This window comes from Silene latifolia, chromosome 7, assembly GCF_048544455.1.
Source record: "Silene latifolia isolate original U9 population chromosome 7, ASM4854445v1, whole genome shotgun sequence".
Taxonomy (NCBI): Eukaryota; Viridiplantae; Streptophyta; class Magnoliopsida; order Caryophyllales; family Caryophyllaceae; genus Silene; species Silene latifolia.
In genome coordinates, this window is record NC_133532.1 from 56,745,453 (window position 1) to 56,763,673 (window position 18,221).

The 18,221-nt window shown below is 36.2% G+C and overlaps 1 protein-coding gene across 1 annotated transcript; it reads right to left on the minus strand.

Annotated features, from left to right (window-relative positions):
* Positions 1 to 1,732: 1,732 nt before the first annotated feature.
* On the minus strand, positions 1,733 to 2,578 carry LOC141590113 (uncharacterized). The gene is made up of 2 exons (XM_074410724.1): positions 1,865 to 2,578; positions 1,733 to 1,750 (listed from the first exon to the last, which is right to left on the minus strand). Exons 1-2 carry the CDS (start codon positions 2,576 to 2,578, stop codon positions 1,733 to 1,735), a joined length of 732 nt encoding a protein of 243 aa, XP_074266825.1.
* Positions 2,579 to 18,221: the final 15,643 nt, after the last annotated feature.

Genomic DNA, 18,221 nt, shown 5'->3' on the forward strand with positions numbered 1-18,221 from the left:
TAAGCTTTTCTATTACCTTTGCTTTCTATAAACACTATCCATTTCTATTCAACTGTAAATGGCGGTTTTTTCTCAACTGTGATTCTATTGTTATTCCACCGTTATTCTGCTGTTATTTCACTATTATTCCGCATAATAAGTAGTTTATTCTGCTGTTATTGCAGTATTATTCCGCATAAAGACTAGTTTATTCTGATGTTATTCCACTGTTAGTCCAGCATTATTCCACTGTTTAGTCCAGCATTATTTTGTTAAAACTATTCATTTTTATTCAAATGTAAATTTAGTCAAGTGTAAATGCAGTCGTTTTAGACTGCTTTTAGTCCACTGTTATTCTACCATTACTCTGCTATTATTGCAGTATTATTCCGCATAATGAGCAGTTATTCTGCTGTTATTACACTATTATTCTGGTAAGGACTTCTGTTATTCCATTATTATTCAGTAAATAGTACTTAAACATTACACACAAACAATAATTAGGAGCATAGTAGTTACACAATAAACATCAACGTTCTAAGATATTAAAAACATTATTTTTGAAGCAACAAATATTTTAAAGCAGGTACCCTGGGCCATCATGGATAGATTTTTATATCTTTATTCTATTCTCTGACGCCTACGCGCAGGTCCTTACACAGTGCTCTCAACTTCCACTGTCTCATCCTTAAAAGGGTTTTTGTATCCATCCATAAGTTCCATGGCTTTCAGAACTGGTGTCCAATTGTCAGAGATTGAAGGATAGACTTCACCGTAAGACTTCTGCAAAGCATTCACACCAGCGATGAATTGATTGTCCATGTCGGCTTCTGTGTAGTTCCTATTTTCTTTTCCTTCAACTGTCTACGCATACGTTCATTGTGAAGTTCAGCAACCTTCAATTGTCCTCTAACGTTTTCGAGCTCTGTTATTAAGGCCTCTTCACGGTTTTCTGTTGCCTCTACATTTGTTCGTGTATCGATCAACTCTATTGAAAGTGACTCTATTTTCTGTTTTGCTTCATCGATTTCCTCCCTTGTTGGAGACCTTCGGTTATCGTCAGTTACGTCACTCATTCTGTACCATGAGAATTATAAACCTTTTTGCATTATAAAAAGATGTTCAAAATATTTCAACCAAAAGCAAAGTAAAGCAGAAGAAAGAAAATTACCTTTCTACAGTATCCAGTATAGTGTAACCAAAGAAAAATAAAAAATAGAACGATAAGAAATTACCTTTTGCAAAGGAGATAAAAAGGTTTTTGGGAATGAAATTTTCAGTCTCTGTGTTTTTTTCCAATAGAAGTATTTATACGTGGTTGTGAGATACAAACAGTTTTTTTCTAATTAGATTAGATTAGTTAACTGTTGTGAAAACTGAAAAGTCTAACTGCCTTTTAATAAATAATACTAATCTATTATTCAACTATTATTGTAGTGTTAAATGCAGTTTTATTTATGCTTGGTTTGTGGAAGACAGTCAGATAAGATTAAAAAAAAAATTAAAGTAACTAGTAATAATTCTCATATAATGTAGGTCTCACTTTATTATCTAGTAAAATTTTAGGATAAAATTTAATTCAAACAATGACAAATAGTAAAAGTCTTTGATGTTTAGGCGAGGTCTTCATCATAGCCCTTGTCTTTTGCTTCTCTTGTCTTTCTCTGTTCATGCATCTGATTCATATTCCTGCAATTTTTACTTAGTATTTGTCATTGTGGTAATGTAACAATTAGAGCAAAATAACAACACATTAATAGCAAAATAACAGCTAAATAACAGAGTAACAGCAGAATAACAGAGTAACACCAGAATAATAGGGGAATAACAGCAGAATAACAGGGTAACATTTGAATAATAAGAGAATAATAGTTTAGATTCATACCTCTTTAGTTTCTGATTCGTCTTCATCATCGTTATCAGAAGGGGGACTTTCAGCAAAAAGAAGATTACAAGTTCTACTGTTGTGGTTTACCCACTTCTTGCAGTTACCGCATCTTTGCTTCCTCTTTTCTAGCTTGCTCTTGGCCTTTTCTTTCGACGACCTCAATATTTTGCCACTCCCCTTATTCTTGGCTTTGTTTGGCGGTCGAAGGTCAATATCATTTGAAGCTGTGATGCCAAGAATATCCTCGATTTCCTGGGTTTTAGTTTTCGGTTCAACTGGTCCTGTGATGTTCTCCATGAACTGTTTTAGGGTCTTTTGCAGTTGCTTCATCTGTTTAACCTTAGCATAAGTGTCCATCACCCCGACAATTGCATAAATCTCAGACCAAACCTTTGACATCTCAGCTTTATTGATGTCAGCTTCGTCAATGTCTTCTATGACGTTTCCAGTTTCATCTTGGACAATTGGTCTGTAGGATTTCTTTGTCCATCGAGCAAGGACATAAGGCTCAGGTTTCTTGTATACCTTCCTACCATTCCACACCCACAGTATATGTCGATAGACAATGCCACGCCTCTCAATCAGCTTACATGCACATTTGCTCTCGTTAGTTTGAATGTTAAATTCCACTCGGAAGTTTCTGTGCTTCAGTCCATCACGAACATCATGGTACTCCACTACCCCTACTGTTGTCAAACCTCCGACTCCCATGCTGTATATCGCATGTTTGACTTCCTATTGAAAGTCTGTAAAGATAGGATGTATGTATACAAGTGAGGCATGCATCTCTACCTTCATTGGTCCTACTTTCTCGAGCATACTATGCTCGTTGGCAGTGTCCATCCGCCTTTGTGAATGCCTTTGTTGTTCTATTACAGAATTGTACCTCATCCAGAACTCAACAAGGGTTCCAAAGTGGCTTTCAAACCGTTTGAAATAGCTATTTGAACTTTCAGATCTCTAGGTTGTCCTCAGCAAACAACCTAGAGGCAGATCGCGAAAATAAGCCGGTATCCACTTTTGTCTGATTGAGATTACGTACTTCAACCAGCGGTTGTTTTGCATTCCATGTGCTTCAATAACGGTTTGGCAGTTTTGTTCAAATTCTTCTGGTTCTAAGTCGACATGCCAAACAACAACATTTATGTCTGTCATAAAATCCGTGTCATTGCAGATTGTTCTTCCCACCTTCTCAGACACTTTCTGCATGATATGCCACATGCAGTACTTGTGCACAGAATTCTTGAAAATGTTTGGGCATGCCTTTTTAATTCCAGGGCATTGGTCTGTTATTATACACTGAGGTTGTTGCTGCCCCATTGCTTCCAGAAATTTTTTAAAAATCCACTCAAATAAATCTTGACTCTCGAATTCAAGTAATCCAGCTGCAAAAGTTATTGTCTTCTTGTTGTGGTCTACTCCTGTGAACGGAGTAAACACCATGAAATATTTGTTTGTCCCATAAGTAGGTTCAAACGAGATTGTGTCTCCATATAACTAGTAGTTGTTTATCCCTTCCTTATCAGCTTAAATAACCTTCGTCAAGCATTTGTTGTCATCCTGATCATAAGCAAAATAGAACTCCTTTGTTTCAGCTAGCATTTTGAAATGCCCAATGAACATTGTAGCATCCTTATCCCCAATATAACACTTGATATTTCGTTTGAAATTTTTGAAGTCTAGCAAAGAGGCACCGATATTCTGATAACCATTTGAGTATTCCTTGAGAATTCTGAAGCTCAATGTTGGACGTATGTTTAGCTTAGTATGATCAATAATGGTCCTCTTAATGTAATCATGGACGTCCCTTGACAGCTTTGGAAACTCTCTATTTTTGACAGAGTAAAGAGACTGATTGTGAACGTTTATAAAGACGTCCACAATATATCCAGCCGGTCTGTCGTCTGTTTTTTGACAGGTTCTCAACCTCATGTGTGCCTTGCAGCCACACCTTGTCAGAGCATGCTTCTTTGGTTGTCTAATTTTTCGCTCTTTCTTCTCTGTTGTACTCGAATTACCAGCTTCCTGATTTTTTGCTTCAAGTTGCAGTTTTCTTTTCATATCTCTATACCCCTGTCTGTTACAGACTAGTGATTATACGTTGACGCCCCCCTTATATTTCGCATTTGTGTACCTTCTCACATCAAATCCGCAAGCCAGTGCATATATGTTATAGAACTGTATTGTATCCTCCAAGGTAAAAAAAAAAAAAAAAGCATGCCACGTTTAGGCGTAAAATCACTCTCAACAGTTCTTACACACTGATCAGTACCCCCGGGTGTACTGCTGTAATGAAGATTTTCCAAACTCACAACTCACCGTAAGAACCAAACTCACGAGATCTCGCCCCTCTCTCTCTCTCTCTCTCTCTCTCTCTCTCTTTCTCTCTATATATATATATATATATATATATATATATATATATATATAAGGTTGAGATCCGTTGAGAACCTATAAGTTAATGAGAACTATGAGAACCTCTAAAGCACATAAAGATCGCTAGGTTATATAGTTAGACGACCGAATGACTGGGATCATCACAAAAATACAAACCACACCTTTCTCGCTTTCTCTCTCCATCATTACAAACCACCACGCTTCTTCAGTTATTCGTTGTCGACCACTGCGTTATTTCCTCTTCACTAGCGTTGACCACCTTAATTCTCCTCATTTGCTTACCATTGACAAAGGTAAATTTCATGTTCAATTGTATTCAATTTTGTAAGGTACAAGTTATTATATATTTTCGTGTTATTGGAGTATCACAATGAATTTATTCCAAATTTCTTTGGTTGATTGGGATTTAGCCTAAACTGGTTCAATATTGAATTAGTTTGAGTAATTTGTTGTAAATTAGGGTTCATAAACAATTCTACCTGGATATTAAGCCTTAATTGACCGTAGTTTTAATTATTAGTCCTCATCGTTTCTTAATATGATTTGACCTTAATTTCAGTAAGTTTGTTTGATTTTTCTTATATATAATTAAGCTCCTAGGTAGCATATCTGATTTGATGAAATGCACAGCCTCACTTTTCCTTATTTTAATGTTTGCAGTGATGCTTATTTTTTAGTGTATGTAGTGGTTATTTTCGTGCATCTATTGAATATTTTTATGCACCTAGTCTTATTTCTCCGTGCATGATACTCGTTTAGTGTGAAGAGCTCAAATCGGAGGAACCAGATGCCTACATCTGCTCCCCTTAGCCCAATGACATCCCTTCTACTTAATTAGAAGAGTGTAAATTCTTTGGAATAACTGGTGTTTGATGTTATTTAGTACATATATGATGTGTAGTTGTCATTTCTTTGAATGCGTAACATTTTTTTCCTGCCTACTCATCTGATGTGAGTGGCGTGGCTCTTCCAAAAGCATTTCATTGTTAATTGATCGTTGATGTGTATTAGCAATGATTTGATGAAACATAAACTATGTATCACCTTTCTCCCTTTCATAGGAAAGTGATTTGGTAATAATTCATAGTAAATAGCTATCATTCGGGACACTCTCATGTTCTCAAAATGTTATCCAAAAAAAATCATAAATCATAAATTGAGAAGCTTAAGGGCTCTTTTATTTGTAAGAAAACCAAATTCTTGAGGAATTACTTTGCTAGCTTAGTGGATTTCATTATCATTGACAAGGGTTATTAGTCACAATTAGGGTGATAACCATATTGTTACTTTGATTTTCGAAGCCCTTGACATGATTTATATGTAATCCTTTTATTCTCGTTGACGTGTGTGGATAACCTGACTATACATATTTGAGGTGTAATAGAGTATCTCAGTTATAATTTATTGTATATTTTAGGTGAACTCGTGTATGTGAGCTATATATGTGTTGGTGTATTTGAGAGGTGAACTCGTGAAGCTAGTTGATGTACCCAAGCTCTATTTATGTGTCCCTCTGAGGTGAAATAGTGTATCTTAGCTATAACATAGTGCATTTGTGAAATATAATATTGTATCTGATCTATGGGGTGGTCTCAATCAATTCTTGTTTTCTATGCCATAGTGTGGTTATGTATATTCTGCACAACGAATCGATTTGTGTATCCGAAGGCCTGACTTGTGTATCTAGAGTACTAATGTGTGCATCTACGTGTTTTTTCTGGTTCATGGTGGAGATAAGTGGGGGGCTGTATTATCGGAAATATGGTGTTGCCCCGAAGTGTTGGTATGATGGTGTAGTGATTCTAAGTGATAAAAATGATGTCGTTCCTGTGAACCACCGTCAACTTGCAGCTCTTCATTGTGGTGCTACCGTTGGTATGTGTGATTAGTCAATACCTTTTACTTTGTTTCCGTTTATGATCATTAAAATGCATAATAAGAACAGCAAGCTGGTGAGTTCTTATATTTAAATCACATCTTTTTAGTGACTAGGAAGGTTTTTAAATTTATATGTTAAGTTTTCGCCTTTAATTCCTCTAATCGTGTTTATTGTGCTCTATATTCTAGGAGGAGGTTTCTCGGGAACTTAGGTGATAAGCAGTTTTCATTAATCACTTACAAATGAGTGTATAGAACATTATGTTATTTACTAACGTAATTTTGTTGTGCTTTATGTGCATTGTACTGTCAGGAGGGTTTTGCTTTAGCTCATTGTACAGAATGTCGAGCAAGGTTCTTATTGCGAGCAAATATCCGAGCTGATCGCTGGTAGTTGAGATTAAAATACCAGCTCCTTATTTCAAGGGATCATGCTTTCATCTTCATAATAGTTAGCTTGTATAGTTCTCATCTGTATTTTACTTCCTTTACTGGACACACCATTATCTTGCAACTGGTTGGTTCAATTAAACATGTTGATGGTCAATATTTTATTTATTTATTTATTTATAAATTGTGCTATCGGTTGATAGAAGTATAAAACCTCCTTCCTATTTGACTTGTATATAAATTGATGAATTAGTACACGGATTGTGGCGGTGTTAGGGGTGCTAATTTCAAAGTTTTACGGTGAACTAGTATGGTTATGGCTTGCATGTCGACAAGTTATAATCATGTGATTTGTTATTTAATAGTCTATATGAGATTCGAACCCATATCTTTGTGCAAAATTTCGCTCTACCATTGAGCTAACAGCCTTTTAAATACGCTAAACAAAGATTGTTTAATGCACATATATTGCTTTTTCAAGCATTTACAAGGTTATTTAATGCACATATATTACTTTTTAATGCATATACAAGGCTACTTCATGCACTGATAAGGCTGTTGCACCTAAAACGGTTGCCGTTCTTTTACGACGGGAAAAGGGCTAATCCTACTCCTAAACCCTTTTCCGGAAAAGTCAGTTGAAAGGCCTCGAGACCAAAATACACCCTAGAGCGGCAGAGTGAACCCTTTCTAAGAGGGAATGAAATCAAACGGGGAGAACGGGTATCCTAAAATTTAGGACGGGAAAGAGGTTAGGGTCTGATTAAGCAGCTCGTGTTTCCCTTATTATAAGAACGAGGGTAAAAAAACAACCCTAAGCCCTAAAATGTTAGGGTTTAGGGTTTAGGGTTGGGATTAGGCAGAAACATGTTACTTAGCTTATTTTAATGTAACAACGAGATTTTACATATTTCATGCATGTACAAGGTTGTTTAATGCACATATATTATTTTTTCATGCATCTAAAAGGCTACTTCATGCACTCATAATCACATACTTCTTTAGATAAGTAATGCAACGATAATCCCATACTTCTTTGGATAAGTAACTTATTCTGATCTTGCCTACTCATTTGAAATTCTTTGGAACAACTTATGTCTGTTGTTATTTACATCTTACTTATTTCAACAGCAATTAGCTCAAACGCCAGAGCATTGTGCAATGCACAAATGTGGGTTCGACTACCATATTGGCTATAAAATATTAGAGTTTCTTTTACATTTAGATTGTTTGAGACCAAACATTGTAAATTATCACTTAGCTTATTTTAATGTAACAACGGGATTTTACATATTTCATGCATGTACAAGGTTGTTTAATGCACATATTTTTTTTTCATGCATCTAAAAGGCTACTTCATGCACTGATAATCACATACTTCTTTAGCACTACTACAAATCCAGGCAACTACAACGCCCCTTTAACAACGATTATTCACGAAAATCACAATAGACGTTGTAGAATGTATGGCGCGAATTTTACTAAAATTAATTACAACGGGTATGGTTATAAAAACCGTTGTTATTCGTTTTAACAACGGGTCACACATGACCAACCGTTGTTAATAATTTGGCGCAAAATTGGCGCAAAGTTAGTGAAAAGTAATCACAACGGTTATTTTTGAAACCCGTTGTTAAAACTTATTTAACAACGGGTTTTTTTTACAACCGTTGTTAAAACATATTTCACAACGGTTGTTGTTTAATAACCGTTGTCAATACCTTCCATACTCTAAACCACACAAACACAAGTCTGCTGCAGCCACAAAACACAAACCTTAATACATACACAAACACAAACCCAAAGAAGACCAAACACAAACACAAAACACACACTTTCTCATCGTCTCTTTCTCTCTTTCTCATCGCGCTTTATCTTCTCGCCGTCCTTTGTTGATTTCATCGTCTCTTTACGTACGTTACGTAATTATCGGGTTTGTTTCATCGTCATTATTTTATTTTTCTAATTATTTCGTTTCCATGTATGTGTTTTTATCGACCATTAGGTTCCGTTCAAAGATCTGCTAATTATTTCATTTCCATCTTCTTTGGCGTCCTTCGATGCGGATCGAGCATAGTAAGAGTCTTAAGGATGATATCATTCATTTTGTTGGAGTTTGGAGTTTGTTTTGAAAGATTAAGGAGAGGGTTAATTTATTTGGAGTTTGTTTTAGCAATTAGGGTTTGGAGAATATATTGAGATAATGGAAATGCATGTTAGTTGAGATAATGCAATGTATTTATACTAAGCAATGTGTGGGTTGAGTTGTTTTTTAATTAATATATATGTTAGGAAGTTGTGCCATAATCAAGATCATCATATCTCTCAATCATGCTTCAAATCTTATTGGACAAGAATGGCGGTAATAATCGGATCTTGATGATGACGATCTATGGAGTTGAAAAAATGGAAGCAAATCAAACAAGCATAACTCAACACTTTCAAAATGATCATTTCATTTAATTTTAAACCAAATACATTACAAAGAATTATCGAAATCAAAAGATGTATAATAAGCCGGAACAACCCCGGTTAAGCGTAAAAAGCGCTTCTCAACCTGCCACCAATCACGCCACTCTGGTATACCGCTAACTTCCGGGTCATTGGCTTCATGATTTGCAATAACAGATTGAATATATGCAAGGACACGACTTGCATGTGGAGATAAGGTTGGAAGAGTACAACTCAACATATCTCTCGGGTCACAGACCAAGTTGCGAGTAACAGGCTGACGAGGGTATGAAGATGATGATGATGATGAGGCTTTGTTGACAAGCCGGACTGCTTCACGCCTCTTAATCCAATAATTCCGTTGATGTTCAAGGGATGCTTTGATTAATGGGTGTTGATCGGCGGAAGCCCTGGCGAGAACCTTCCCATCATCTTCAATCGTTTGTGTAAGCCATTCTTCGTTGTTGATAAAATTAGGGTTCATTGCCATGTTGTTTCAATTAATGAATGTTAGATACTAAAGGATGCTTTAATATTTATAGCTAGTCACATTTATAAGTTTTTTCAAAACCATTGGTAATTAATTTAAGGGATATTCTGCATGCATCGGAATTCTAACGGGCCGTAATTATACATGCATCTAGTAATATTTAATTTAATTTTTTTTTTATTTTTTAAGAACAAACAACAACGGTCATTTACAAACAACCCGTTGTCTTTAGTTATAACAACGGTTTTGTATATTACAACCCGTTGTTATAACTTTCCCCCCAAAATTGAGTCACACTTTCCACAACGGGTTTTTATACTTAAAACCGTTGTTAAAACTATTAACAACGGGTTGCTTAAGAAAACCAACCGTTGTTACAACCTTTTACAACGGACGCTTTAACAACGTCCGCTTTTTTATATAACAACGGTTTTTGACCGTTGTTATAGCCTGTATCTGTAGTAGTGTAGATAAGTAATGCAATGATAATCCCATACTTCCCTTGATAAGTAACTTATTCTGATCTTGGCTACTCATTTGAAATTCTTTGGAACAACTTATGCCTACTATTATTACATTTTACTTATTTCGAAAGCCCATTAGCTCAATGGCAGTGCATTGTGCAAATGCACAAAATGTGTGTTCGACTACCATATTGGATATGAAATATTAGTGTTTCTTTAATATTTAGATTGTTGGAGACCGAACATTGTAAATTGCAATACTATTTCAAGTAAGGCATGCATATATGATCATAGTTTCTACATATATATTCGCTCGCCTTTGAGATCACTATAAACCTATTACACTGCCTTAATCTTAATCGTACATCTTAGTCAATCATGGGATTTGTTATTTAATAGGCTATATAGGATTCGAACCCATACTTTTGTGCAAACTGTGCACATCGCTCTACCATTGAGCTAATAGCCTTTAAAATACGGTAAACAAAGATGAAGTGAGAATGTTAGTATCTTATTTATTTATATGAGGGTTTAGCCTATCAATCGCTACTCACTAGTAAAGTATAACTATTTGGATAATTAAATAGGCCAATGAAATTGTCCTTAAAGCAATGGGGCAAGCTATAAGCAAAACAAACAGTGGCTATTGCAGAGATAATGAAGGTTAGTTATTATCTGATAAAGAGTTAAATCTCACATTCACTGACATTTTTCTCGAAGTAAATACTCTGTATATGCTTATGTAACTTGCTTTTCTATTCAGAAAATGATTCTTTACTTGCAGCAAGATGCAGCCATCAGCTCTATCAGCATTACAGATGTTTGGCAACCTATTCAAGAGGGCCTTGTGCACTAAGTTCCTTGTCATTCAACAACCATTCAGATTATGAGTAACCTGAAAATAAAAGTCCACTAACAGTCCTAAACATCTAATGATCTGCAAATTATTATAGGCCCTACCTCAAAATGGTTTCACTTTTCCTTATTGTGAAGTGTGAACTTAACAGACTATAACTAGTAATAACTTGATCAACTCTAACAGTAGAAGAGGTTACATAAAAGTTAATCATGTAAAGCAGACTGCAGACACATGAGAATCCATGATACCAAAATATATGGGTCTAGCACTACACCCAACAAATGGTAGCAGGAGAGTAAAAGAGAGATAACATGCAGAAAATTCATAGAAATGAATGCTTGTGTTTGCTATACTACATTGACAAAATATTAAAAAAAATTGATGCATAATGATCTTGCTAACAAACTATAGTTAATGCCTCAGTTTTCCAGATTTAGTTCAATATCTAGACACTCAAAACAACTCCTAAACATGAAAGTATCGGTAGCTCCTTGTTAAAGAGTGAGCTCAAATTGCTTCATTTAAAATTTTTTTGAGCTAAAGCACAAATGACGGAGCAAGTCTTGTTTAGATGGTTTTATTCTGAGATCAACCGAAAATCTCACGACTACTTGACATTCATCATATTAATATATAGGTAAATAGGTTGACCGACGGTCTCAGACAATAACTTGTATAAACGACAACACTTTTATTCACCCGTAAAGTTTCAAAGCAAGCAAAATTAGTAGCTAGAAAGATAATTCTCCATCGCTAAATTAAAACTTGATCAATTCTATTTCTATTTTATGTGAACAGTCATTTAACGAGAAGTTTAACTACCCTATCCAGTAGGCAAAATATAGCTTAGATGAATCATAAATTTTGGACACTGCAAAATCGATAGCATTAGGGTACACATTACACGTACTCCTACCGACTATCTAGAAATTGTTTGAATAAGAAATTCATGATATAGAAAATAGGAAAACACACAAAAAACTACCTCCGACAAAGCTACAACGGACCCGTTTTTGAGAAACAATCAGTTGTCCAGAATTGAAAAACATACCCAAAAAATTTAGCTCGGTAGAAAAGCCAATTTCCAATTTTCTATAAATGTGGCAAGTGCTTAAAGTCCACCATAGGTAATGATTGGAATTATGTTATCCAAATTGTCTACCCCTAAAACACAATGTTTCTCCAGGAAATATGAACAAAGCTCGCCTTGCAGTGAAACAAGCGTGTCATAAATAAATAGTTTATAAAAGTTAGAAAAGGCAGTAGGGTGTTTCACTAGTACAATTAAGGTGATTGGCATCGCCACAATGACATCGATCCTACAAGGAACCGATGGCAATTGTAATTTGGAGTGATATTGGCATCGGTTGTTGTAAAAAACCGATGTCATTAATGTTTCTGAACAAGTGGCTTATGTTGTTAAGTAGAACCGATGTCAATGGCTTTAATTAGGATAACCACAATTACATATACACATACAGCCACAACCTTTCCCATTATTTGACCTACCACTCTCCTTTCAACCGCCCTCATGTCGCTCAGCAATGCCCACCACTATGTCACTCACCAACGACCACAACCCCGATGTCGCTCACCACCACCACCTTGTCATCTCCTATTCATTATCTCGTCGAACACCTTGCTCGTTATCGACTACAGCACTTCCCTCACCCTTACCTTTACACCATTTGAACACTATCGCTCAAGCCGTTCTTCAAAGTGAGCAGGTATTTTTAAAAAAAAAATCAATTGCTTTAGTTAATATTCAAAATATATGATTCTACTGCATTTGTAAGCAAAATGTCGGGGCATTTGCTGGTATAATGAAGGTGTTCGATGAATTGCCTGCTAGAGATATTTTTTCTTGAAACTGACCGTGGTTACTGTGTTCTTGGGATCTTCAATTTAGTAGCAATTTTATTCTCAATTAGGGTTACTTTCTTGATCATTAATCTTATTTTTCTGCTCAAATCGAATAGGGGATGGGATCGACGAACGGGATTCAGATTTGCATAATTGAGATGGATATTAGTAGGTAGTAGCAAAGCTGATGTCAACGCCTCTTTAATTAATTACTTTGATCTCACACAATGTTTAGTTAGTTGTGGTTGCGTGTTGTCTAATTATTTATAGCTCCTATTTCATTTTTCTTCACATGTATGTCTAAATTCGAATATCTAAGAGAACCTGTTCTGTTAAGCTTCTTTTTCCTTTTCCATAAAAACCATGGTTATGGTTGGATTAACCAAGATAATTTGCTATCAATTTTCCTAGGTTAGTTGATATAGGTAAACTTGGATATAGTTTGAACTTCAAACACACAACCTTGAACATAGAATTGTCAAGGGCTTATTTTGTTAATTGACTGACTGATTTCCCTTCTTTTCTCATGTCAGGTCTGCAATATTTCAAGATGACTGCAAGATAACTTCAAATTCCCATCCACAAGTCACTGTTAAAATCAGGTTTATATTCCCGTTTGTGTGGCCAACTCTTGCAACGACTATTTTCTGTATTTGTTGGACTCTCACCCATATATCTATAAATATTATTAAAAGGGTAAACCTTAAAAGCCACGTAAACAATGTCACCTCGCATTACTAAATGTCACCTTGCATTAAAAATTCCACGTCACCAATCCTCCATGTAGTAATCCTCCATGTAGTATGACGTGTTTAATTAAGAGGATAATTCATGTTCATATAATGATCAATTTAAAACGATACACAAATTAAAAAATATTTACATAAAAAATAAATTAGCATAACAAACATTAAATTTTGGCTTTTTTAATTTCTAGATAAATTAAAAAACAATTAAAAATCAAAATTCATACTAAATTTTAAATTTCTACGTTTATTCTTAGAATATTTGAAGTAACAAATAAAAATCACATAATTCTAATTTTACGCCGTTTATGAAATAATAAAGAATTTGTAAATATTTAGGGCAAATAATAACATATTTAACATTAAACATTGATATTTTAATTTTTAAAACCACAATTGGTTAAACGAAAAATAAAAATTTACATCACTGTAATTTAAATTATTTATATGTGCAACTCCTTCTTAAATATTATTGCAATAACCTTGCTCAATTTCATTAAGTTGAATACATATGTAAATCTATAAATTTGATTTATAAATAAAAGGGAAGACAAAATATGTACCATTTTTAGTTCGTAAGATAACTCCCTAAACAATTCTCATGCAATGTGGATTTTGTAAAAAGAAAAAAAGTAAACATTTTATATTTCATTCTCATTACTCTATATTTATGTCTATATTAAATTTTCTAATAATAAAAATGAATGCTCAAAAGTCATAAAACATTTATACATATTTATGTATATATTAAATTTGTTAATAATATAAAAAAACAAAAAGTCATCAAACGCATCCTTATTTGGCTATAAATGTTTGATGGAAGGTAACATTTGTGAGCCGAAATTCAAGCGAATATTTTTTTACCCGCGTCACCAAAAGAATTATATATATATGTATGTATGTGTGTGTGTGTGTGTGTCAATAATCTTTCGTATCATTGTATCAACATCAAAATAAGTGTACAAAGCTTTTAAATTAATAAAATTTTTTTAAATTTCATTGGTTATGAAGTAATCTTTACATTTTTAACCTTTACATATATATGTTGTTTTGTTCTCATTTCAAAATCATGGCCCCAATATGCTTAAACCAGTCACCGAGTATGGGGATATCGAGTCGGGAATTGTGTGCATAAATGTGTATGATAAATAGGTTAGAAATAGTTGTGATGGAGTCTATGGTCATGTTAGTGCGTGTAAATAGTGATGATGAACTGTGAAGGCTTGTATATTGTTGGAAGTGTGTGTGTGTGTGTGTATGTGTGGATGCGGTAAAGATGGTATATGTGCTAGGAGTTGCATACGAGTACTGGATAATGTGGTGATAATAATGAGTTGTGAGTCTTTATATGCGTTTTAGTTAATAAAAGTGTCAAGTAATATTTGGAATTTGTCATGGATGAATTGTTGTGACATGTTTGTAATTTTAGCAAACTTAATAGTATATGATGGTTTATTGCTAGATGGATGCTTAGTGTAGTGGACACATAAGTCGGATAATTGAATTTACAAATGCGTAAGCAAATGTGGAATAATGTGTTGATTGTATATGTATGTATAAGCTGATATCATAGCAAATTGTCTTCTATGACGACTAATATAGGAAGGAAGGGTACATGTAGTGTTTGAATGAAATAGTTGTGTTACGATTGAATAGTAATCATGTGTCGTGATTGGATGAAATAATCTGTGATAATTTCCGAATAGACTTTGGAATCGACACGAGTTGTTGTTTTGCAGGAATCGTTAACTAAACTCGTAACTTTTGACCTTGTACCTAACTTTACTCGACCGAATACGATTGCTTACATGACTGAGTAGACCTTACCCGGTCTATTTGTGGAGTTATTAGGTCGAAAAAGTTGGAACTGCCAGCGAAAACTTGGCTGAGTAGCTCCAACTCGATCGAGTAGAGTCCACTCGATCGATTACCCTACTTACTCGATCGAATAAGTGCTACAGTACCCGGGTAATCACGGGATTCTTATGCCTCTTCCCAACTTCTTCTTCTCTTATTTCCTCATAAATCTAAACCCTAATTTCCTTTAATCTCTCTTTTCTCTCAAAATCTTGGTGAATTTGTGCTAGATTTGCTTGTTTCTTCTTGTTTAATTCGTTCTATTCACTTGCTAATCAATCAAGGTAAGAATGTTCATCTTTTTCTTTGTTTTTAATCAATTAGAACTATATAAAGTGATGAATTTTTCTGAAAATTCGATTTATACTCATGTATTCTTGCTTATAATTGTTGTAATATGGTATAATTACTCTAGATTGTTGATTATTGATGCTTGAAGTAGAAAAATCGAATCAATATGGGGGTATATGTGGACCAAAATTTCTAGGGTTTGGGTTGGAAATTGAATTTTTGTTTGTCTTTTGAGTATGGAATGTGGAAAATTGAGTAATGCATGTTGTGGATATCATGTTTGGTGTTGATTTTGATTAGTTTTGCCAAAAATTTTGTCTTAAAACTCCAACTTAAATGTGCCCCAAACTGAAATTCGCCCCAATTCTTTATGATGGTTACAAATTTGTGAAATTATTTTGAAAAGATTAATACCTTAATTTAGTAGTTGGTTTGTTAATTAATGTTACAACCTTCATATTTTGGAAAGCTGTAAAGACCGTCTGTTATGAAGTGTGGAAGTAGCATGGTTAAAACTTTTGATTGATTTGGTGAAAGTGTGTTTACATAGTTGTTTCTTCTCCCATGAGTATGCATGAAAAGTTTATTTTTCTTCAAGTAAGAGTCCGTTTGTGTGCTTAAAGTGTGTGTTGAAACAGATGCCGAAACCTGCAGTTGGTACCCTTCAGAGTAAGAGGGGAAGGGCTTCTGAGCCCGAGATTGGTAAGGGGAGTCAGGGACCCACTGTCCCACCCGTGCCTGAGTACCCTACCATTGTCTCTTCTGATTTCAAGCAAAGAGATGCTTTTGTCGAGTTACAGAAACATCGTATGAAACCAACCCGTTGTATCGACACCACCATCTTAGAGGACCTAGGGGTGGAGATGGATATGAGGCATATATTTGAGATTTTGAGTTTGACTGGGTTGCATCGCCTTAGTAAGCATTCCTACTCTTTCTTGACCCTGGAGTTCATGAGCTCTTTCACCTATGATGCGGCAGCTAAGACCGAACAGTTTCGTCTCATGAACAATAGTTTCCTCTTGACCATGGACATGTTTGCTACTCACCTTGGCCTTGCCCGACCGGAGAAGGGAGCCCTTACGGATATCCCGACTGAGTGTGGAGCTAGTAGTTATATGCCTTGCTTTACCGGTAAGAGCGCCCCAACCTCTAGTAACATGTTGATAAATGATGTTCAACGTGTCACCTTGAAGACCTTTCCTCGTGCCTTGACTTGTTTGCTCTATGATCGGAAGGATGTGAGTAAGTTGAACTCACATGAGGTGATGTTGCTAGTTGCCTATCTCAACCCACCCGAGCCCTGAAAGTTTCTTACAGTGCCCCGGCCATAGTCTATGCTGGCCTAGCTTTGATGGCCACCTCGGGACCTGATACTTGAGTTGTGGTGCCATTGCCACACGGGTTGGCTTAGCGGTTGACCACCTTTGAGGCCTCCTCGACCCTTACACTCATGGCTCCATCTGTGCCTACCTTGGACCGAGACTACTTTCTCGACCAGAAATGGTTGAGAACTTTGGAGGGTGGTGGGTTGGCTTAGAGAGTATAGGGGATAAGCTGGATGAGGATACCTGACACCGAGCATCTTCCTGCAACTGAGCCCTTGACGGAGGCAGTAGTGGCATCGGATTCCGATGATGATGCGGAGGTTCCTACTCGGCAGTACTACCTTATTGATGCTGATATTTTGAAGGTGATGCCAGAGCCGACAAAGAGGGATTAGGCTAGACCTGAGGATCGACAACTGATAGTGGGGAGGGATTCGAGACGGGTGAGAGAGAGAGTCGCTGAGACTCAGCCAGAACACCCTGTGCCTCCACAGCATCAGTTTCCCAGCTACCCTTCGTTCTTTAGTCCTGAGATGAGGGTGAGTGAGCTCACGGAGAGGGTGTCTACCACCTTGATGCTCCGGAACCTACATGAGATGACCTATGTGAAGGGCATTGGGACCGCCCCGGCCCAACCGGTGTGGTGGAGAGGTGTTGGTGATGACAGTGGGGTCTTTCACTCTTTTGGGGTGGATCAGATTACTTGGGGAGAGAGCCTCAGAGTTACCCTTACGGTTTTTTGGCACCTTGGTGCGTAGGAGCAGACTCAGGGGTTGGAGCCACCGCAGGCGGGGAGACAGGAGGAGTTGGTACGTCCGGAGGAGGACTTGGAGATGAGGAGATGGAGGAGTCGGCCTTGGAGTGATGTTCTTTCCTTGTCTTATATACATTTTGTGTCATGGATTTATCATAGCTAGTACTTGGTTGGTTCGTACTTTTGATACACTTGGTTTGTATTTGGCCATAAGGCCGGATTTTGGATGATTTTAGGACTTGTTATGCAGGTAGTTGGTGTCGGAGTTGAAACTCCGACTTATATATGTTTCTTTGGTTTTGAAAAGTGATCATTTGGTGGACTTCGACATGTGGCTACTTGATCGAGTGCCCCTCACTCGATCGAGTAACTGCAGGAGTGATTTAGAAATGCTCTCTGATCTCGACGTACTCAATCGAGTAACGTCAACTCGATCGAGTAACTCCCAAGCACGATCGAGTGCCCCTGTATGATGGCTATTTCGTTCTAAATTTGTTTGGGTCTTCAAGCTTGTGGATCTTGTGATGAATATTCCTTTGTCTTGGTTGGTGACAAAATCGTCATGTCTCAAGTGTGGTTCATAAGG